This window comes from Dermochelys coriacea, chromosome 9 (assembly GCF_009764565.3).
Source record: "Dermochelys coriacea isolate rDerCor1 chromosome 9, rDerCor1.pri.v4, whole genome shotgun sequence".
In the NCBI taxonomy this organism is placed as follows: domain Eukaryota; kingdom Metazoa; phylum Chordata; order Testudines; family Dermochelyidae; genus Dermochelys; species Dermochelys coriacea.
In genome coordinates, this window is record NC_050076.1 from 78,185,325 (window position 1) to 78,207,496 (window position 22,172).

At 51.4% G+C, this 22,172-nt stretch overlaps 3 protein-coding genes across 7 annotated transcripts in view; 1 reads left to right on the forward strand and 2 right to left on the reverse strand.

Moving 5' to 3' along the window:
- KIF4A (kinesin family member 4A) overlaps positions 1-1,187 on the reverse strand; it is a 41,936-nt gene extending 40,749 nt beyond the window's left edge. Inside the window, exon 1 of one of the 3 annotated variants that reach the window (XM_038415332.2) lies at positions 823-1,187. The gene's annotated coding sequence lies outside the window, so the exon portion shown is untranslated. The other 2 variants (XM_038415331.2, XM_043492677.1) reach the window with 2 other exon arrangements.
- On the forward strand, positions 785-9,716 carry PDZD11 (PDZ domain containing 11). 3 transcript variants are annotated; one of them, XM_043492686.1, is made up of 8 exons: positions 904-939; positions 1,169-1,268; positions 3,796-3,879; positions 5,443-5,499; positions 5,918-6,016; positions 6,641-6,701; positions 8,026-8,111; positions 8,182-9,716. In XM_043492686.1, the coding sequence occupies exons 2-7, from the start codon at positions 1,182-1,184 to the stop codon at positions 8,064-8,066; spliced, it is 429 nt and encodes a 142-aa protein (XP_043348621.1). In that variant the 5' UTR covers positions 904-939; positions 1,169-1,181; the 3' UTR covers positions 8,067-8,111; positions 8,182-9,716. The 3 variants fall into 3 exon arrangements, with proteins under 3 accessions (XP_038271264.1, XP_043348621.1, XP_043348620.1); XM_038415336.2 differs by having other exon boundaries at positions 785-939; positions 8,026-9,716; XM_043492685.1 differs by lacking the exon at positions 8,026-8,111.
- A 2,869-nt stretch (positions 9,717-12,585) lies between these two features.
- Positions 12,586-17,183, reverse strand: LOC119861007 (START domain-containing protein 10-like). Its single transcript, XM_038415334.2, has 6 exons — positions 16,880-17,183; positions 15,215-15,362; positions 14,640-14,743; positions 14,095-14,212; positions 13,734-13,786; positions 12,586-12,893 (listed from the first exon to the last, which is right to left on the reverse strand). The coding sequence occupies exons 1-6, from the start codon at positions 17,033-17,035 to the stop codon at positions 12,672-12,674; spliced, it is 801 nt and encodes a 266-aa protein (XP_038271262.1). The 5' UTR covers positions 17,036-17,183; the 3' UTR covers positions 12,586-12,671.
- Positions 17,184-22,172: the final 4,989 nt, after the last annotated feature.

The window sequence follows — 22,172 nt, forward strand, 5'->3', positions numbered from 1 at the left end:
CTTCCCACGGAGAAATCGTGACAAACCGACCACGAAGAAAGCTCAAAAACATTCATAAAACGCTCATTGGAGGGAAGCCAACAAATCCCAGGCTCGGGCCGACTAGGGCAGCTCTAGCGCCGGGGGGGGGGGGGGGGAGACGCGGCACGGGGCTCCACTACCTCAAGCCGTGCGGCGGGGAACAAGGGCGGGAGGAGATGGCGAGCGGCCCGCGGTGCTTGCGGGGGCCTCCCAGCACAGAGACGGTTCCGCTCCTGCCGGGACGGGGCGAGCGGCGGCTCAGCCAAGCCGGGGCGGCGGACGCTGCTCCTAGCTGTACCCCGGTTTCTCTAACCCCGAGGGGCTGAGGCGAGGCCCCGTGGGGAAGCCAGCGGGGGGGGGGGGGACACGGCCGAGCTCTGCACCGGGAGGCCCTGCCCAGCTCCGCCCGCCCCGCGCTCAGAGGGTCACGGGGACGCCGTGGGGGCAGCCCAGGCCCCCGATCCAACACCGGGAGAGCTCGGATCCCGCCACCCGCGGGCCTGAGCGGCTCCGGAGAACAAGCCGGTCCCGGGCCGGGCCGCAGAGCTCCCGGGCCGTTCGGGGGAAGAGATACCTGCCCTCGCGGAGGCCCCGTGACAACGACCAGGCGCCAGCAGCCCAAGCCCGGCGCCCCAAGTCAGCAGGGCCGCGGGAAGCTGGTGCGGAAAGGAACCGTCGCCGGCCCGAGCCTTCGGCCACCACCGAGTGACCCTTCCCCTTGTCCCGGAGCTTTAACCGCCAACATTCAAACCCGCCCCGCCCGCCAATGGCAGAGCCGCGGCGCGACACGTCACCACGTACGGGAAGAGACGTGCTCCTCCGTGTCGCTAGGGGCAGCACCGAGGGACTGCGTCATCGACTGGCGCTTCGTCACGGTCACGTGATCGTGCTGCGGGCGCGGCGCGAGGAAACCGGACGGTGAGAGGGCGGGGGCGGACTCCCTCTGGCGGGCCTGCGCGGTGTTGGAGGGGGCTTCTCCGCCAGCGGTGCGGCGGGCTGGGCCTCGTCGGCTGAGACTAAGGCCGGGCTGTGCGCGGGGGGCAGCCAGGAGCCTGCTCTCGCCCCGCCGTAGCAGGAAGCGCCGCGGGGGTGGCTTCGGGGTTCAGTGGTCCAGCCGCTCACGGGACGCCGCGCTTTCTCCCCGCAGAGCCGCTCCCGCGATGGACAGCAGGATCCCCTATGACGATTATCCTGTCGTCTTCCTGCCGGCCTATGAGAACCCGCCGGCCTGGATCCCTCCCCACGAGGTCAGTGCTTGGCTCCCGGCGCCCTGAAAAATGGGCTGCTGGGCCCTGGGGAAACTCGTTACCAGCGGTGCAATATTTCCGCTGGGCTCGAACTGGGAGGATGGTTCCTCTGCGAGCTCGGTGCTGGGCGAGCTGCCGTGGCTTAGCCACGGGGCAGTCTTCCGAAGTCTCTTCTAAACCTTTACAGCTGTCGGTGGTGCCAGTGATTCTCTTAAAATTAGCTAAGCATTTACTAAGCCTTTGTCAGGTTGGCAGATTGAGATGCAGATTGGAGGGAAAGTAGCTATTAGAATTGGCTGTAACTTTTTTTTTTTTTTTTAAGGTAAGCATTGACTATTTTTGTCAAATATTGCTTCGCTTTATGCCAACAACTTGCTCTGCCTTACAGATGGCTAAGGCCACAAGTGCTCTGCCCCAGGAGCATGTAATTCAACGTCCTCATCCTACCATAGCAGATGGACTTATGCATGGAACTCCATTAAAAACAATGGAGGCTCATATTAGTACAGAGATCTATGCATACTCATTGCAGGACAGGGGCCTAAATAAGAGCTAAACCTCCAATAACTCAGAAAGCTGAACTAGCACTTACCTTACAAGCCACAACTTGATGTTACTAGAACCTTCCATGAAATAAAATATTGAGTGAAAGTCATGTTTTGTTTTAAATTTTGTTTTGCAGTGTTCACAGTATTGAGTACAGGAGAACTCTAAAGCAAAATTCACTAGCACCACAAACTTCCTAATCTAATCTTTCCATCCAAATAACAAGAAGCACAAAAAGTAAACAAGATCATAAAATTTATTTTTAGTAGTTACCTCAGGCATAATTAATGACAGGAAAAAAAATGTTTTAAAAGGCTACATTTTAACTCTTCTAATAATCTTTTGAAACTTGCCCCTCTGTGTGTTCCTGGTGTCCTCTTCCCTTCTGTTTTAATATAGTGGTTGCAGTCCCCCTTTATTACCATGGAGTTCCTATTTGAAGCAGCTGCTGGGGCTTGTTTGGGTTGATTAGTGCAGATTTCTGACCTGCTCTGGCTATCACAGGAGCATCCCTTGAGTGAAAATGGCAGTCCTCTGCCTTGCTTGGGGCCACCACACCCAGCCTCCTTGACTAATGCAAGGAACCTGTTCCACCCATAGCCATTTCTTCCAAACTTGACCAAAGCATTTCCTGACTACTGGGCCAATTAAGAACCAAACATTTCAGAGTGTAGGAAGTGATACTGTGCCAAGGTGATCTAGATAAAAAAGAAACAACATGTCCTACTGTCCTCTCAGGTCCCCCATCTAGATGCATTGATCTACAGTAATTGTGCCATATCCAGCAAAGTTTTGTTGTGCCCATTAAAGGAGATGCTGAGGTTACAACTTTATTTGGCCCTGGCCCTCTGAATTAAACAGCTAGGTCTTTGGGTGGACCAGAAAGCCTAACTTTTGGAGTAGGGTTGGTGCCTTTTATAAGGAACTGGCTGAGAAGATATGTGGTCTGCTTAGGGCCCAGTCAAAGCCCTGAAGAATCAGGGTCTTACCCCTTGGTTCAACACATCCTTTAATATTGATATAAAGTGGTTTAACATGTGATACAGTCCAGGTTTATGCTGAGTTCTGACTGGCACTGCCTTCCCCTCACAGCCTGCATCTGACAGCAGAGATCTTTGCTTGTCCCCGATCGAATAAGGCTGTTACACTTCTTGTAGTGTGGTAGCACACACACGCTCTATTGCAGAGGTGGGCAAACTACAGCCCGCAGGGCTGTCCTGCCCGGCCCTTGAGCTCCCAAACAAGGAGGCTGTCCCCTCCCCTGCTGTCCCCCCTTCCCAGCAGCTGTGCTGCCAGCGCTCTGGCCTACCACTCCTGCTGGGCAGAGCGGTGGCGTGGCTGTGAGCTCCTGCTGCTATGAGCGGCAGGGTAAGGGGGTGGGGAGAAGGGGGGTTGGATAAGGGGTCCTGGAGGGCAGTCAGGGGACAGGGAGCGGTTGGATGGAGTGGAGGTTCTGAGGGGGGCAATCAGGGGTGGGGGCCAGGCTGTTTGGGGAGGCACAGCCTTCTCTACCCGATCCTCCATACAGTTTTGCAACTGCCATGTGGCTGTAGGGCTGAAAAGTTTGCCCACCTCTGTTCTATCAGTCAGGTCTCCATTGGGTTGGGTGCTGCACAAAAACCTAGGAAGAGACAGACCTTTCCTGGAAAAGCATACATTATCCAAGTGGGGGTAACAAGTATATGATGGTGTGTGTTTTGGGGTGGAAGGGAAGGGTGATGGTAACATAGCATTGCTGTGTGTAAACTGGTTTTGCGATGGATCTCCTATAGTTGTATATAAGCACTTGATATCAATGACATGAGGAATCCCTGCTGGCCACCAGCCACACCACTTTCACTTGCAGTATACCATAGGTATTACAAAATGCATCTTGAGCAGTGATAGCATGGAATTCCTGTCGAAGGCGCAGAAAGCCCCTTTAGGGGATTATGTTCCCTGCTGCTTTCAGGTCTCTTACAGTGACTGTTGTATTTTGCAGAGAGTTTACCACCCTGACTACAATAATGAGTTGACCCAGTACCTGCCTCGCACTATTGTGCTGAAGAAGCCTCCTGGGGCTCAGGTGAGAACTCTCAGGGCACAGCCCTAGCCTTTTCTACAGACCCTGGTAGGGTTGCCTGCTGGTTGAGGCCTGGCATCAATGTGTTGAGGCCTGGCATCAATGTGTGCCGTCTGCTGCTTTAGTATGTTCTTGTTTTGCTGTGGCAGGTTTGCTTTGCTCCAGGGCTCTAAGACACAAAATGTGCAATGGTGTGACTGTCCGGTGGCCTCAAGGGAGGGGAGGTATGGGTCATACATAAATACGGTCTTCATCTACCACTTCCTAGGGAATCTGTTGGCAGTGAAGGATAGTTCAGGTTCACCTCTTCCCCCCCCCCCCCCCCTCCTCCTGCAACAATCACAATCTCATTCCACTGAGAGGTGAAAAATCCTGCTTGGAGAGCAGTCCACATAGATGTTGGAGGGAGGAGGTAACACCACATCATGCTCTGAGAAGGATATCATTCTTCTGCATATGCTAAGGAAGACATCTCATTCCACTGAGAGGTGAAAAATCCTGCTTGGAGAGCAGTCCACATAGATGTTGGAGGGAGGAGGTAACACCACATCATGCTCTGAGAAGGATATCATTCTTCTGCATATGCTAAGGAAGACATTTTGGAGGCAGGGGTGGTGAGTTGTATGGGCCCATGGTGCCTGTGCTCCAGGAATATTCAGAGCATGGGGGCCTGGCTCCACCAATGTTCGTGGCCTGGTCTTTCCTGCCACCCCTGCATGCCTCTACCAGAGCATCTCCCAGTCCCCACTGTCATCCCTGAGCAATTTAAAAGGACCCATGCCACCACCAGCAGCAGCACAGCACGACTAAAGCAGCTTCCTGTCTGCCCTTGCTCCGTGCAGCGCACCACTCCTGGAAGCAGCTGGCACATCCCTGCGGCCTCGGGGAGTGAGGGGTAATCTCTGCGCACTGCCCCTGTTCCAACTCTGCCATTGGAACTGTGGCCACTAGGAACTACAGGGGTGGTGCCTGCAGGCAGCAGCATGAGGAGATGCCTGCCCCACTACCTAGGAGCTGCTAGCACAGGGGTGTGTGGGTTGCTTTTGGGGGCCACTTAAGGTAAATGTTGCATCCCCCCATCCCAGAGCCCACACCCCCTCCTGCACCCTAGCCCAGAGTCTGCACCCAGTGCCGAAAGTCACTTGTTAAAATGTTTCCTAGATAATAAACTGAAACTGCCCCTAGAAATTGGGGGCCAGGGCATGAGAGTTCTGCTGGCCCTGTTCTTGGGTGATGACTGACACTTATCCTGCCCAGGCAGTGGATGTCTTGTTGTTGGAGCACAGGGTTGGGACTGAGAAAAGCTTGGTGTTAAATTCCCAATAGGGCCACTGACCTCTACCTCCACTCCTCAGCTGTAAAATGGGGATGATGTTTCACAGGGGGGTGCAAGGGTTGCCATAAAGGTACCAATAGAGACCCTGAATGCTTCAGGATGTTTTCTGACCCCATGAGTAACAGCTGCAGGTTCCGAAGGCCTTCCCCTGCTGCTGCTGGAGCAGAAGTCCCAGTAACTGGCAGTAGTTCACATTCCACTTAACTGCTAATCCTGTTTTCTTCTCACAGCTGGGCTTCAACATTCGAGGAGGAAAGGCCTCCCAGCTGGGGATCTTCATCTCCAAGGTACATTAGTCCCTTTGCCATTCTGTCTACCACTTTGTCTAGCTGATTTAGTGATTTTTTTTTTTTGGACAAGCTAAACCAGAGTTTACCTATTTGGGGCTGACTCAGACACTGCATAGAGCTCCAGAACCCATTGCTGTGAACTACCAACTGCCAAAGGATCAGCAGTTGGGGACAACCTGGCCCATAGCCTCTGTCGCTCTAATGAACCCTTTGTTCTGATCCAAACCCCATACCCTGCTGTTTTCTGAGTGGAGCAGAGGTGGACAACATTAAGGGGAAATAGAGGCTGATTGGTACTACAGAGCTCTGAGGGTCTGACCTGACCTGTCTGGGGAGAGAACTGTGGACTGGTGGCTCTGCGTAGTCTGATATGTTGGTCTGACTGACGTGGCCATCTCTTCTCTTCCATTTTCAGGTGATCCCTGACTCAGATGCACACAGAGCAGGACTGCAGGAGGGAGACCAGGTTCTGGTCGTTAACGATGTAGATTTCCAGGACATTGAGCACAGCAAGGTGAGAGCTTCCCTGGCTGCTGCTAAGGGGATCATATACTGCTTGTATCAATCTGAGATTGATAGAGACAAGGGTGTGAGGGAGGAGATGTGCAGTGAGGGGAGCTGATCCTGCCCCCTCACAGCATCACCCCAGCCTGGATTCACCTGCAATGGGGCATTTACTTTACAGCTTTGTCCACTAGGTAGAGCAGGTCTAGGAGGCAAGCTCTTAGACCTCTATTCCTTGTTCTATTCCTGACTCATAGCTCTCATCTCCACCTATAAAATAGAAGAATCTCACAGACAAGGATCATTCGGTAAGAGCTCACTCTTGATTTAAAGAAGTGAGCAACCCTAAATGGGAAAAAAGCACAGAATTGGTCATCACAAATCTGATATAGGATGAGTAGGGAAGTCTACTATACCTTCCTTAGTGTGTTACGGTTTATGCCTGACCCATAGGAGTCGATTGGATGTTAAAGCATTGCACTTAGAGGAGCAGCAGCAGTAATCAGTGCAAGTTGTATACTGGGGGTTGGAACCTCCAGCTGGGTTTGAAGAGTGGCATTGGGGCAGGCCCCTTGGAACTAATTTCTGCCAACCCAATCTGTTAACTTACTGACTCCCTTGCTGCTGCTTCCAGGCTGTCGAGATCCTGAAGACTGCCCGTGAGATCATCATGCGAGTGCGTTACTTCCCCTATAGTAAGTGCCTGTTAGCGTCCTCTCCCATGACGCAGCTGCTTCTGAAATTCTGATTCTGAAGCTTGATGCCTTGCATCCTAGCAAGAGACTGTGCTGACTCCAGCTAAACAAATACTAAAAATCTAGAGTCAAACATAGGGTTAGACTAGCAGGCTCCTGATCAGAAACTACTGCGGCTTTGATCAAGATTACACACTCGTCAAATACAACAATAAGAGTGACATCAACCACCTGCATATAAACTGGTCACATCCTAGCAAGACAGAGTTTAAAACAAACAACTGACCAGCTTAAACAGATTCTTGGAACAGCTAGTTCTAGAGCACACACAGCAATTTTAGACTTAGTCAGGAATTGGTTCACTAGGTATAATTTGAATAACTTTAACAGTGACACAATTAAACTCTCAGGGGAGGAAAGGTTCCAAATAGTGCTGGCTCTTTAGAATGGGTTTTTTGTTTTTTTGTTTGAGACTGACCAACATGAGCAAATTTTAAAGCCTTAGGACACTGCATGCTAAGCAACCGAGGTGCAAAGATGTAAGAAAAAAAAAAAGTGGTAAAATGACAAGTTCAAGACATTTGAGCCAAACAAATATCCTTCGGAAAATAGAAATCCAACCCTAATGAGGCCATCAGAGAGAAGCAAACTATGGCAGTTAAATTGGATGGAAATTAGAGTAAATAGCGAGAGACACAACCAGAAAGACATTTAAATCTGAGATGTAGGATGCCTGAAAGTGTATTGGATCCAACAACTCTATCAGGAAATCAAAGGAGTAGCTAAAGACGATGAGGATACTGCAGTGAAGCTAAGTGATTTCTTTACATAAACCTTCCATCATGAAGACGGAGTTGGGGATTGGTCCTGCTTTGGGACTAGATGACCTCCATGAGGTCCCTTCTAACCCTGATATTCTATGATTCTAAGGTGGTGTTAGTGCCTCTCCTTAGTTAAGATCAGGTGTCTGGACTGGAGTGTCAAAGGAAGTGCTAGAACAAGTTGACAAATCAAGGGACACCAAATCCCTAGAAAGCTCTACTTTCAAGAGTGCTGGAGGAATTTAGGAATGAAGTGGCTAAGCTACCAACAAACGTACCATCTCATTAAAATCAACTGCTAGAGAGGAGTCCAGTGAGTGTTGTGTTCAAGCTGGACCTTAGACCCATCACCCTTACTGTAGTAGCATCAATTTCCCCACTACTACTGACAGGACATTGTTCCATATAGAGCAATGCCTGCAGTCAAATAGCAGCACCTAAGCCCATTCTCTCCTGTTTGTCCTCTTCCATCAGCCACACTAATACCTGCTTTTCCTTTCCAGATTACCAGAGGCAGAAGGAGAGAACTGTTCACTGTCCCTGAGGGGGTCCTCCCCAGTAATGGCTGCTCTGCCCTGCAATTCATTGGGTCACAGCAAGAAGACTCTGTTCTCCTCAGCATTGGGGAGATTTGACACTAAACTAGATTTTCCTTCAAGTTTCATCTTCGGGTAGAGATGCGACTATCCCCCTGGTTCCATGAGTCAGCTTCCACAAGATTCCAGCTCTGCTCTCTTTACTGATGGACACAACTTCTTCCTGCTGTTTACACCATGGAGTCAAGGATGCGACAGGACAGGGAGCTGGGCTCTAAACGCCACTTTCTGGCTCAGGCACTGCACTGCACAGGTTGATGGAGAAGTGGGGTATGGAGGATGCTGGGGCATGAAGGGTGGCTTCTCTAGCCAGACCTGTATCCATAGAGTGAGTGTCTGTTCCAGTATGCGATTGCTTCTTTTAAAAGGAGATTCTTATGGGGTGCAGCTCTTGTCCATCTCAACAATGAGGTGTGAGGCCAAAGAGTGTGGGTCTGTATACATGCACCATGTCTGAATTAGAGCACAAGATGAGGGGGCTGTGGTGCTGATTCTAAGCCAAGCACAGAGCAGGCTTTTTCTTTCCAACATGGTCTTGAATGTCTTTTGCCCTACCCATCACGCACTTAAATTGTACAACACTAATGAAGCAGCTACTGCTTGCTGTGGTGGAGGGAGAAAGTAGCTGGCAGAAGGTACAGCCAAGCTGCTGTCTGCCTCCGCCCGATTCACTATCCACTGGAATTTCCTTTAAAAGTAGGCCCTGTACCTTGTTCACAGCACAGTAGCACTTACCCCCCCAGAGCCTAAATGGAACAAGTGCTCTGTGGTAAGAGAATGTGTGGGGCCAGTTACTGCATAGGAGATGGACTCGTTCTCCCTGTCCAGTAGCCACTTGCTGTAGCCTGACACTGGCACCTTCCCCACTTCTAGAAGGTGAATAGGCTCTTCAGCCCCTTTTATGGACATGGCTAGAAATCCAACCCTCCCCTGAGCTGCTCCTTTCTAGGGCAATGGGTTGGTTGGGATCCAGGGAAGAGGGGAGAGGTAACTCCAGTGATCTTCAGTCCAGCCATCTTCCTGGATTTTGAGAGTAAGGCATACGCTTGAATCCTGTCATGACTTAACAGTGGAGTAACTCTTGGGACTGGTTTTCAAATCATGCTTGCTGTGGTCTAGCACCAAACACACAATTGTTCTGCTAGGCTCCTTGTGTAGCACTTCTGCTTTCATTGTTAAGCATTTCCTGCTGCTGATGTGGTGGATATTATTTACTGAGGACACATCCTTCATTCTTCACTATCACATCATTTATCCCTTTTACGACTTCCAGCCAGCTGTATAGGGGGAGGTACCTCATCTCTCATGTTCCATTGCTGTAGACAAGTCTCACAACCTGCTACTGGATTAACTGAATGTTTGCTGTTTATGAAGCGAAAGAGAACCCACCATGCCCTATAGGGGAAAGCTTATTGCAGTTCCTCTTAGCAGCTGACTTCTTGGTATGAAGCACAGCAGTGGGGTGGTGTCGTTATCCTCAAAGCTTCTTTGCTCTTGCCAAGCAGGATCTGGGGCTAGGTCTGCCTTCCTGGGCTGGGATTTGTTTTATCACTTTATAGGCACCTAAAAGTCTTAATACAAAAAAAGTTAGTTTTGAAGTCTAGCTCCTGTGCTCTCTTTTAATTCCCTCCCAGGAAGTGAATGTGTCTGATAAATTGTACCCACCCACCCCACACATGGAGGAAGTAGTGAGCACAGCTCAATAGATGTCAGCATTGGAGGCTAAAGTTATGCACAACACTGTCCTTAACTTCTGCAACTGCACTGAAAGGGACCTGTGGCACGTATAGGGACACTTTTTAACAATCACCCACCATTGTGATTACTGGTTCAATTCCAGATGTAGGAACCCCAGTGCAAACCAAGCCAAACACTGAATCAGTTTGAGTTTCTCTGACAAGGAGTCTGGGATGTGCTACTTAACACGGGGGGAGGGGGGAGAGAGAGTCTCACTTCTTCTGTAAGTTCTAGTAACCACTGCTGTTAGCAACACTGGAACTGTCACTTCAAAAGGGTCAAACTACAGGACAAGAGCAGCTCTAGGCCCAGCTTTTGCACCACAGGCCAGGGTTAGCCACTCTTCTCCCCACCCCCAGTACTTTGGACTCAACCCAGGGAATAAGGAGGTGAAAACGGAGGACAGAACTAACACAATGACTTGTTCTCAGTAACAATCTTCTATCAAAACCTAACATGAGCTAGCAGCCTCACTGCTACAGGCCAGCTGCTGCCAATAGAAATAGTGGCCTAGGGACAAGGAACCCAAGGCATTTCCACAGCACACAGAGGTTAAAGTATTGCACTGGGCCCATGCCCTTTCCTTCTACTGACCTGCCTTTTTAGCGCACTCATGGACACAGTTCCACTGGCTTGGAGAAGGAACAATCCAATCTCACACCCCACAAATCCAACAACTGCTTGCAAGATTAGTGTATCTCTAGCTTCAGTAGTGTCAACCACTTGAGAAAGGCAAACATCCTGGGGGAAAGTTCAATGAACAGTTCCACACCCAGCCTCTCAGAGCCAACACCTATCATGTGTTGCAGAATGGAGAGTGCAGTGAGCAAATAGGCCTGGCAGGGTTGAGTAATGCTCTCACAGACAAGTGTATTTGCACAGTGTCTTTTAACAGAGACTCCAATCAGTATCACTAAGGGGCCTATGGTCAGAGGTCCATCAGCTGTCCCTAACTTACCTGCACACAGATGACTAACAAACCCAGACATAAACCCTAAAATTCTCACTAAACATTCAAGCTGCTCATCCTATTTGTTAAGAGCAGGACCCTCAAGCGCAGCACTAGCTCCATTTTACACCTCTCAGCTCCAGGACTTAGTCAACCTTACCATGCTCTAGGTGTCCCTAAATCACTGACTGCTAGAAGGTGGTACTAGACCACGGGATGGATCACTCAATAAATTGCCCTGTTCTGTTCGCTCCCTTTGAAGCACCTGGAACCAGCCACTGTCAAAAGACAGGATACTGGGCTAAATGGATTCTGGTCTGACCAGTATGGCCACTTATGTTCTTACTAGAACTGTCAATCTCAGTTAATGCATGTGATTAACTCAAAAATTAACACTTTTTAATGAGCATTAATCACACCTCTGCAGATGGGACTCAGTGGTGGCCAGGTAGGGAGCCACCAACTGGACAAGGGGGGCCATTGCCTAAGGCACCATGCTCAGGGAGTGCTGCTGCATGCCTCTGGGGCAGGGGTGCCCCATCTCCTGACGCCCTCTTCTACTGCAGCTCCCACCTCTCCACCCCATGGAGCTGCCCCTGGCCAAGCTGCTCCTGACTGGGAGCCAGCCTCCTGTGCAGAGTGGGGGTGGGGAGGCTGATGTTGGGGTATCCCTCTCCCCTCGCCCTTGTAGCTGGTCACTACTGAGCTGGGGCAGAGAACAGGGGAGCCTGTCTGCTGCTGGTGGCGGCTCAGGAGTGAGTTCTGCTGACAATAGCTGCTGCTGGCTGAAAAGTCTTCAGGCTCCCGAGTGCTATGCTTAAAGAGACAGCACTCCCCCAATACACACCAAACCAAAAATACTAGCAAAAATATTTAAATAAGTGGTATTATATCAACAGTGGGATTAAAACTGCAATTAATCATGACTTTTTTTAATCTCATGTTTAATTGTAATTTTTTTTTTAATCATTTGGCAGCCCAGTTCTCACCACTCCCAAGTCCATTTCCTGTCACCTTAACAACAAAGCCAACCTGCTTCCCTGAGGCTTATTTGCATCTGTCCCTTTCCAGCTTCACTGCTGCAGCTACCTATCACATCACCCCATTCAATACAAGCCTGCTTTGCTAGGGTCAAGTTCAGCCATGGGGCAACAGGGTGACATCCTGAGTTACAGCAGCTATAAACTTGGGTCAGTCTTCAAGGCCTTTCTGGGGCACACTCCTCCCTCCTGCACTGGAGTTGAATTCCTCAGCTCTGACAGGTAGCATCACATGAACTCTGAACGGGCAAACACATTTATCCTCTCTCCCCAGAAGTGCCCCAGGAAGTAAGCATGTCCATCCATCCCAAACTCACTCCTGTTGCCCATTTCTGTAGGAGGGTACTTTGTCTAATGCTGTCCAAGTCTTAATGGCTCTCAGAATACACAGGCAAAAACTCTCAGGCTGGGGCAGCATGAGCACTTCAGGGAGCAACTCCCACCAAGAGGCAGCTCAGCACAGTTGGCCAGATGCATTATGGATATCTTTACCTTCAACAGATTTTGGTCAAAGAACAGAAATGATCATCAAGCAGAAGCAATTCATACCATCCTATCAGATGTCTGATAATTTCTCAAGATTTACCCCGCTCACTGCGATAGCTGTGTCAGCACAATGGGCCCCAGATGCTCCAAGCTCCCCACTCAGCCACTGTCCACAGACACCCCTCTATGCTTGAGGCCTAAACATGGTCTCTTGGGTCATGATAGGAAGAACTACAAACCCTGGGCATAAAAATGCATTTCCCCCCTTTAATGTAAAACTGTCAGGAAGAGTCCAAAAACAGTCTAGTGCAGTGTTGCTCCTGGAAAAGAGCCAAGCAGCATCAGTTCTCAGAGCCACTGTGGTCTCCTCTCTCATCCTTCACCTCCGACAGGCTGCTCTCGTCAATGTTCTCCAGAGAGGCAGCATGCTGGAGTGCCAGGTCTGACAGCATCATGGTGGGGAGCTTATTCTGCTCAGGGTACAGCCAGGGCTTCACACTGACATTGTGCTGCTGTTTCCAGGAGGGGTATTTCAAGCAGGCCTTATGCATCTTCTTCAGCATCTGAAAAAAGCAGAAAAGGGGACCAAGAAAATGGAAGCAGCCTAGAATCTGACCACTACCAGACCCCCTGCATTTTCTTATGTACTTAATGCTTGGGAAAGGGTGAGTGCTATGCAGTTAGCAGAGCCGGGGGGCGGGAGGGAGACGAGACCTGAGTGCATGGATGGACAGACTAATACTGTACAGTTCCATACAGGAGCATTTTCCATTCATTTGGATAAGCAATCATCATCTTCAATAGATCCAAGGATCGCATTGTGCTTCAGCTGCTTCACCTCTAGAAGGCAGATAACTATTATCCCCATTTTACAAATGGAGAAATGGAGGCTGAGCCAAAAAGCCACTGTGACACCTTGGTCAAGTCCAGTGACAGAGCTGGGGACAGAATCCAGGATGCTGGCCCATGCTGCAATCTTGTGTCTCAACTACACCTCATGCCAAATAGGTTCCCCAACAGTTATGCCCTGCAATCCTGACCTGTGCCTTCCCCACTACTCCAAGAGCTCAGAGAATGCCGAATCTCAGAATGCAGAGTCCTGCACTGGTCAGAAGCTGGGGACCCCAAGACAAAGCATTGTGCACAGGTTTGTCACCTCTCTGATGTATCAAAGCTCAGTCATTGTCAGATGTTGGACTAACCAAGCCAGCACATTCTAGTATCAAATCCAAGGATAGCTAGTATGCCTCATTCTTTCTACTGCTCAGCCTGTACTAGGAAGTTAGAGGGGCTGGAAAGTCTAAGGATAAGTTAGTAGAGCTCCACTAACTGCCAGCCCTTTCCTCTAACCATGAACGATGGTTGATCCTTATCACCCACTACTCAGGAGTGCCTTCACTCACCCTTGGTGCCAGGTACTGGGAAGCTTTATTCACAACCCACTTTGGCAGTTTCCCTAATGCATAAGAAAGAAAGGTGGAGAAACAGAATTATTAGTGAGCCATGGCAGAAAAATGCTGCATTTGTGCCAGGGTGCAACCGCACGCAGTGCTCCAGCCCCTCACCAGGGTACAATTGCCAAGCTGCAAGATCGTCTCCATGGCAAGTTGCAAAGCGATCCTAGATGGATACCTAGAAGGGAAGTGTGTGGAAAGAAAGCAATACAATTTATGTCCTGTATAAGGGAGTAGAATTTTTGTTCACCTGGACCTGAAGTTGCCTCATCCCCTTGTACACCCACAAGGGATACAGACCCAGACTTACCTTTGGGGTCCACCTGAGCCAGGTAAGTCAAGGTGCAGCTGTTTGGTCCAGTCGACTGCACAAAGTATCCCGCCAAGATAGAAACAGCCCTTACCAGGTCCTTTCGGGGAGGATATTGCTGCATGGTGAAATCAGACACTCAGACCCTGTCATCTTCCCTGAACTCTTTCTAAGACCTGGTGCTATACACACAGGGCAATGGGACTAATCTAGAGGCTCAGACACGGTGCCTGGTCTGTAAAGAGTTAGCTGTGCAATTCATATCCCACAATAATAAAAGGTCCCCGCACACCCAAAGGGACACAGGGACTGGCTACATACACTCTAAGGCATCAGTAAGGGGTGGCAGATAAACAAGTGCAGCTCAGGTTAATGAGAGCAAGTCACATTTTGCTCAACATCCTTAACCCAGACAAACTCCACCTAGCTCATTACTGTAGCTGTTGGGTGGAGTTATTCATCAAGGAGGAATCTAAGCAGGCACTACTGAGATTCCCAGGAGAGCATGGGTCCATGTAATTAAACTCTTCCTGCCCCTGACTCACCGCGTGTTTCACAGAGAAGTTGATGATCATGTAAGATTTATCCACAACCTGCCAGGATCGCAGTGTCACCACATCTCTATTCTTTAAGGGCTTTGGACACTTCCCTAGCCAAGAAGGAAGCAAAGTCACTTCAACTCACCCAGTGATAAGAGTTGCAGGAACTGCAGTCACACTAAGGGGTTTCTGCCTTGCCTGCACTTGCCCCTCTGATGAGGTTAGTGATCTCTCTATATCCTGCCACAAATGCTTCCCCTCATCTCCTAAGAGCCCAGCTGACTCTTCTGTTAACAACCTCAATAGAGATTCCAAGGATGAAATGAACCCGGGGGACTGAACTCCCCTCTCCTATTAGGAAGTTAAGCTTGGGCTGAGGCATGTTGGTGCGTGGGAAGCTTGCCCTACTGCCGATCAGACGGTATCTATTAGGGGGATACAGAATGAGCTCTTTGCTCCTTCCTACTCAAGGAAATTGGATGGGCCCTCCACTTGTTTAACTCAGGATTTCAATTCTCTGGGGTTGATCACACCTACTGCCGCACTCAGCCAATCAGAGCAGCCCCCAAGCCATCACTCACAGGCGTAGTAGCCCACATCAGCATTGGTGGCAAGACGGGCAATGTCGTGTGTGTCAATGACGTTCATGTCCCACTTCCTGCGATACTCAATGTCATGCAGCACATCATATACCGTCTCCGCTGGCACATCTTGGATGTCAATGCGGCACTGCAGGCAGGAGCAGGACCACAGTCAGGACACTGGCTAGCTGCACCCGCCCCGCCCCCACCCCTATCCTCCCAATTGGAGTAGCTGACTTGGTCCATGTGTACAGAAGAGCTCCTCATCCTCAGCTGGGCTCCCACTTGTGAGGAAGTGTGTCAGCAAAGCTAACACCACCCCTTTATTAAACACTGAAACCCTCCACTCAAAACACTTCGCAAACATCAACCCACTGTGAGGGGAAATGATGAAGAGAGAGGGAAGCAACTCACTTAAGATCAAAAAACAGGGATAAGGACAGAGAATCCAAAGTAACAATACTTATTGCCCTTGAGTCATTCAGCAGAAACAGAAATGTAAACAGATCACTGCTAAAAGCTCTATCCCATAACTAGACAAACCCCAGTCCACATAGCAACCAGAATCATGAACAAGAATCAGATGGCACAGGCTTCCATAGGTAAGGTACCACCATAATTGTTGGTGCAGAAGAATGGAGAAGGGAAGTATGTAAGCAGAGCAAGTCAGAGCTGGACATTACATTCCAATCTCCAGATGGAAGCAACCAGGCAGAAAGTGGAGGTGTCCAATCTTACACAGATGTGTAGCGTGGAGATGCACAGTAGGCCCACTCAATGGCTTGTGGCTGACCAGAATTCATGGGGGAGATAGGTCTGGGAGATCCCAGAAAAAATGGCTTTCCTATTACTGGTTCAGAGAAGCTACATTTCTAGTTCCAATCCCATCACCCTCTACTAAACTTCACCCACTTACAGTGGTGTTTGTCAATATGAGTCAATGATTTACAGAGAAAGCATAACTCAGACTGCACTCTCAAGGCTGGTGCAACTCCACCACCACTCACTATGTAGTTCTATACCACATGGGCAGAGGAGACTCCTGTGGGGAAGGCTATCACCAGGGCAGACTACTGGATACGAAGAATAATTAATGCCACTCACTGATCACTTTCTTGGAAAAGTCACATCAGATTCCTGGCACCCAGACACTGGAGTGACAAGTACCTCTGGGTCACAGATGTGTCACAAGGCAAAGACGCAAGCCACATGAATTGCATACCAGGAAAAAGGGACACTAAAGCCCATAAGAGATGGTGACAATTAGCACAGATGGGGCTCCACTCCCATATTTTAGAGTTAATCAGTTACTCTAGTAACTGGTACAGGCACTGGCAAGCACCTTCCCAGGCAGGAGCTCAGCAACGCCTCTGGTGCCCAGTTTCTGTCTCCACGTGACAAGATCCCCGACTCCCCGCTTTAGGGTCCAGGCCCAGAGTACAGTGGACCTCAGTTTGCGACAGGGAGTCAGGACTATAAATAGTCAAACTCAAGGTGGGGGGGGGGGAGCTGCCTGCGGTGCCACATCTGGCCGTGAGGCCAACCGACAGATCCCACAGCGAGCGCCGCTCCCAGGGGAGCTCCAGCGGCGCAAGGCAGCCGCCAGGCTCCTGCCCTCTCCCAGCCCCCCCACACCATGCCCTGCCCCGGCCTCCCCCGGCTCACCTTGACCGTGTGCACGGCGGGGCCGGCGGGCGGGGGCGGCTGCACCCACACCCCGACGCCCTCCCGGCTGTACCTGCTCTGCCAGCCGCCCCCCGCCTCGCACTGAGCCTGGAAGGCCCGGAAGGCGTCGGCGTCGGGCAGCTGCACTGGCTCCATGGGCCCTTAGGAGCCGCCCGGCGGGGTCAGCAGCGAAAGGCGCCGGACAGGTGGACACAGGTGCCGGCGAAAGCCCCGCCCCCCCGCGGCCCCATGCGCTGATGACGTAGCAGCTCCCGCCCCGCCCCTACCAGGTTCGCCCAGCTTGTCCCCGCTCATTGGCTTCGCCTCGTCGAGCCAGCCGCCAACCAACGAACGATTCTGGCCAGGTGCGCCCCGCCTGCCCCGCTGATTGGCTACGATGCCCGCGGCTTCTTTTCCTGGTTGGACTGCCCCCGCGCGGAACACACCCGCCACCTCGTGACTGGTGAAATTTTAAAAATCAATGGCGGGGTCGGAAGTAGATACAGTATGAAACCGGCCGCGGCCCACGTGGCCAAGAGCGGCGGCGATGGGGGGCGGAGAGAGCTCGGATTGGCTGTTGGGCTGGAGTGTCTGGTGGGGATTGGCTCCAGACGGAACCGCTCGGGAGCTGGGCGGCCCTTGCGAGGCCTGTGGCGCCGCGTGGCCTTTCCTTCCGGCCCCATGCCCCGCCCCATGTCGGAGGCTCCGGCCGGGCCGCCCACTCACTCCATCCCCTCCCTCCGTCGCTCACTCTTCACCTCACTCGCTGGCTCGGTTTTCACCAGGCTGATGCGGGGGCTCTGGGGCAGGGCCTGGGCTGAGGGGCTTGGGGTGCAGGAGGGGCCTCTGGGCTGCGGCTGAGGGGTTCAGCGTGTGGGAGGGGGCTCGGCTGAGGGCTCGGGATGTAGGCTCCAGGGAAGCGGTGATGTGCCCCTACAGCTCCTAGGCAGAGGGGCGGCCCGGAGGCTCCCTGTGCTGCACCTGCGGTTCCTCACCAATGAAAACTGCGGAGCCAGCACTTGGGGCGGGGGCGGCATGTGGAGCTGAAGGGATGAGTCACTGCTTCCCGAGAGCTGGGCAGGGAGCTTGCCTGCCAGCCCTGCTGCACTGCCAACCAGACTTTTGATGGTCTGCTCAGCGTCGCTGACCAGAGCTGCCAGGGTCCCTTTTCAACCGGGTGTTCCAGTCGAAAACCAGACGTCTGGCAACCCTAACCAGGACCAGGGCACGGAGCTGGCCCACAAGGCTGCCATCTCTGATGTTCATTAACTGCAGACACTCTAGTGATGGGGGAGTAGGTGGCCTGATTGGAGCAAGGCATGGCTACATTTGCAGATGTAGAGCACTTTGAGTTAAACCAGCATTCGGAGATCGCAGCAGGGAAAGTACTGCCATGTGTTCACACTGTCAGCTGCAAGCGCAGTGGGGTGGCCAAGTTTGTGGTACTTGCAGCGGCATTGGGAGCAGTGCATTACGGGCAGCTATCTCTCAGAACAACTTTTCTCATTCTGGTGCTGTGGCTTGTGGGAAGGGGGAGGGATAGCTCAGTGGTTTGAGCATTGGCCTGCTTAAACTCAGGGTTGTGAGTTCAATCCTTGAGCGGGCCATTTAGGGATCTGGGGCAAAAATTGTGAATTGGTCCTGCTTTGAGCAGGGGGTTGGACTAGATGACCCCCTGAGGTCCCTTCCAACCCAGATATTCTATGATTCTATGAAGGGGGTGGGGGAGGGCAGAACATTCTGGGTCCTGTCCTAATGCCCCGTGATGCATCGCTTCACATCCCAGCAAGCCCTGTGCTTCCATCCACATTTGGCACCATCTTTCAATGGTTTTTGTACTGAGCGCTCTGTCTTTCCTTTCAGTCTTTGGGAATGGATCCTGAACTTGTGAGGAATATGCTGATGGGTCTCAAAAGCACATCACGGATTGCAGTTGAGTTACTTCTTAAGCTACAAACTGACAATGAGGAGTCCGACAATGATGTCGACTCACATAACGCATATGACACAAGATTGCTTGTGGCATTCATGGACATGCTCACCACAGTGGAACGCCGCATTTGGGCTCGGGAAACAAGCACTGAGTGGTGGGATCACATCGTCATGCAAGTCTGGGATGATGAGCAGTGGCTGCAGAACTTTTGGATGAAGAAAGCCACTTTCATGGGACTGTGTGCTGAGCTTGCCCCCACCCTGTGGTGCAAGGACACAAGATTGAGAGCTGCCCTGCCAGTGGAGAAATGCATGGCTATTGCAATCTAGAAGCTGGCAACTCCAGACAACTACTGATCGGTTGCTAACCAGTTTGGAGTGGGAAAGTTGACCGCTGGAATCGTGTTGATGCAAGTTTGCAGGGCCATTAATCGCATCCTGCTCAGAAGAACTGTGACTCTGGGCAACGTGCGTGACGTGGCTGGCTTTGCATAAATGGGTTTCCCTAATTGAAGAGGGGCGATAGATGGGACGCATATTCCAATTCTGGCACCAGACCACCTAGCCTCTGAGTACATTAATCGGAAGGAGTATTTCTCTATGGTTCTCCAGGCTCTTGTGGATCACCGTGGGCATTTCATGGACATTAACGCAGGCTGGTCCAGAAAGGTGCATGACGCATGCATCTTTTGGAACACAGGCCTGTTCAGGAAGCTGCAAGTCGGGACTTTCTTCCCAGACCAGAAGATCACTGTAGCAGAAGTCGAAATGCCCATTGTGATCCTTGGAGATCCCGCTTACCCTTTTATGCTGTGGCTCATGAAACCCTATACAGGAAGCCTTAACAGCAGCAAGGAGCGGTTCAACAATAGGCTAAGTCGGTGCAGAATGACTGTTGAGTGTGCTTTTGGCCATTTAAAGGGCCGCTGGCGCTGTCTGAATGGGAAGCTGGACCTGGCCGATGACAACATCCTCATGCTTATAGCTGCATTCTGTACCCTCCATAACATTTGTGAAGGGAAGGGTGAAAGCTTCACTCAGGCATGGACCACGGAGGTTCAACACCTGGAGGCTGAATTTGAACAGCCAGAGACCAGGGCTATTAGAGGGGCCCAGCGCAGGGCTGTAAGGATTAGGGATGCCTTGAGGGAGCAATTCGATGCTGAGAGCTACCAGTAATGTTTGGTGCCCTGCATGGGAGTGAAGTACAGTGGCTCCAATGCTAGTAGGCATCTGTGTTTGCTATGTATGATGCACTGACTTGCAGTGCCTGTTGCTTTCCTGGGCTACGGTATCTTTTACTTAATGCAAAAAAGAATGTTTTCAAAGCCAAAAAAAATTCATTTCTTCAAAAAAGAAACAACTGCTGGGGAAACTGAAAGGGCATGACACATCTGTACCGTGCAATGAGTGCTGCACTTCAGGCTGGCTAAAATGCATGGTATGGGGGTTGAATGCAGTGGGTAAGGGTTGTAGTGTGCAGGGCTGGGTGATGAAGCTACAGGTGTTGGAGGCAGCTGGTGGCGGTAAGAAACCGGATGTTGGGGGAAGTGAGTTGGCAGTTACAACTGAGGGCACAAGGGAAAGTGTTTTGGGACAAGGGCTGCAGGGCGGGACGGGCGTGGATCTGCTCCGTCTGTAGTGCTATGAGCTCCTGTATCGAGTCCGCTTGGCGCTCTATAATGCTTAGCAGCCGATCCGCATTCTGCTGGCAGAACCTCCTTTTAGTCTCCTGCCACTCCTGTACTTTTTGATTTTCAGTAAGGGACAGGTCCTCTTCGGTTCTTTGCGTATGTTTCCTGATTCTTTGTAGTCTTTCGGCCATTGATAACAAGGACGGCTGGGATCTCAAGGCTGCATCTGTAAAGCCAAAATGCAACACTTAACAGAGACGGCATTGTTCACACCAGACAGAGCAATGATTCGGCTGAATTTAAAGACAAGTACAATGTACACAATAGCAGAAAGTGCCCGTCCCAAAGTGAGCGCACATAACCCACAGGAGCCCCGAAATGGTGAGTAAACACGGGCAAGGAGGACTGATTGTTTCATGGCCATACTGTCCTTTGGGGTTCTGTGCCTTGGGGAGAGCCAATAGCAGCAGGGGGCCCCTATACTGAACACTGTCCGCACATTTTCCACAGGATGTTTGTGTCCTGGAAAATATCTCACGGCTGAGGGTGAGCTGGGAAGCAAGGGAGGGTCTTCTGCTAAAATGCGGCTTCCGCCCTGGCCCTTATGCTGCTTGCCTGTGTGCAGCAATGGTCCCCCCGCCCCTTATGGCACAGTGGCGCGGATATGTTCACCTTAGTGGGACAAGGAGCACAGTAGCTTTGCCAAGGAACCTGCACAAGCAGATTGCCCAGCTTCTGCATGAAACCTTTGAAGAGATCACTGAGGCCGATTATCGCGATGTGAGAGAGCACACCAATGCCCTATTCTGCATCTAGACATGCATGCAGCCCTAACCCTCCTCACCCCAAGAGCCCACACCAAACAACTACCTTCCCAAAATAAAAGCTGCTTACCGGGCACCTCCTCTGCTGTTTGTTCTTCCCCAAGCACCATCTGCTGCAACTGGCTACCTTCCTCCTGGCTGCATGAATCTAGGAATGCCGGGCTGTCCTCTGGCTCTGGGCTCCTCTCCTCCTCAGCGCCCTCACTCCCGCTTTCCTCCTTCTGCTTTGTTGAACTCTGGGCTGCTACGGCCTCTGAGGTGTCCATAGTGGTCTTCGGAATGGAGGTGAGGTTGCCCCCAAGTATTGCGTCCAGCTCTTTGTAGAAACAGCAGGTCGTGGGGGCAGCATTGGAGTGGCAGTTTGCCTCCCACATTTTGTGGTGGGCATTCTGCAGCTCCTTCACTTTAACACTGCACTGCAGTGCATCCCGGTCATGGCCCTTTCCATCATGGCCCTTGATATCATAATTCCTACTGCTGCAGCACAGCTGGGACTGGATAGCTTCCTCCCCGCAAACACTGATAAGGTCCTGCACCTTTCTATTGCTCCATACTGGGGATCGCCTGGTGCATGGAGGCATGGTCACCTGGAAAGATGCGCTGAGAGCACTCCACGCCTGGCTGAGCAAACAGGAAGGGGAATTTCAAAATTCCCAGAGAATTTAAAGGGCGGGTCTGACAGTTGGTCACCTGAGGATAGGGCAGTTGAGTTCAAGGTGATGACCAGAGTGGCTAGAACAGGCATTGTGGGACACTTCTGGAGGCCGATCAGAGCGCATTAATGGACCAGGGCATCCACACAGGCACCACAGCGCTCCAGCCGGGGCACAGCAAGCTTTATGCTTCTCGTGGAGGTGGATTACCAGGGACACTTCAGCCCCGGAGTCCGGGCGCTTTACGTGC

What these genes read in the sequence shown, in the direction of transcription:
- PDZD11 (XM_038415336.2), top strand. Translation starts at nt 788, where the DNA reads ATGGCAGAGCCGCGGCGCGACACGTCACCACGTACGGGAAGAGACGTG. An exon ending in CCTGGATCCCTCCCCACGAG is followed by an intron (nt 1,269 to 3,795) that starts GTCAGTGCTTGG and finishes TGTATTTTGCAG; the next exon opens with AGAGTTTACCACCCTGACTA. An exon ending in AGGACATTGAGCACAGCAAG is followed by an intron (nt 6,017 to 6,640) that starts GTGAGAGCTTCC and finishes TGCTGCTTCCAG; the next exon opens with GCTGTCGAGATCCTGAAGAC.
- LOC119861007 (XM_038415334.2), bottom strand. Translation starts at nt 17,035, where the DNA reads ATGGAGCCAGTGCAGCTGCCCGACGCCGACGCCTTCCGGGCCTTCCAG. An exon ending in ACTTCTCTGTGAAACACGCG is followed by an intron (nt 14,213 to 14,639) that starts GTGAGTCAGGGG and finishes TTCACCATGCAG; the next exon opens with CAATATCCTCCCCGAAAGGA. An exon ending in CCCAGTACCTGGCACCAAGG is followed by an intron (nt 12,894 to 13,733) that starts GTGAGTGAAGGC and finishes TGCTTTTTTCAG; the next exon opens with ATGCTGAAGAAGATGCATAA.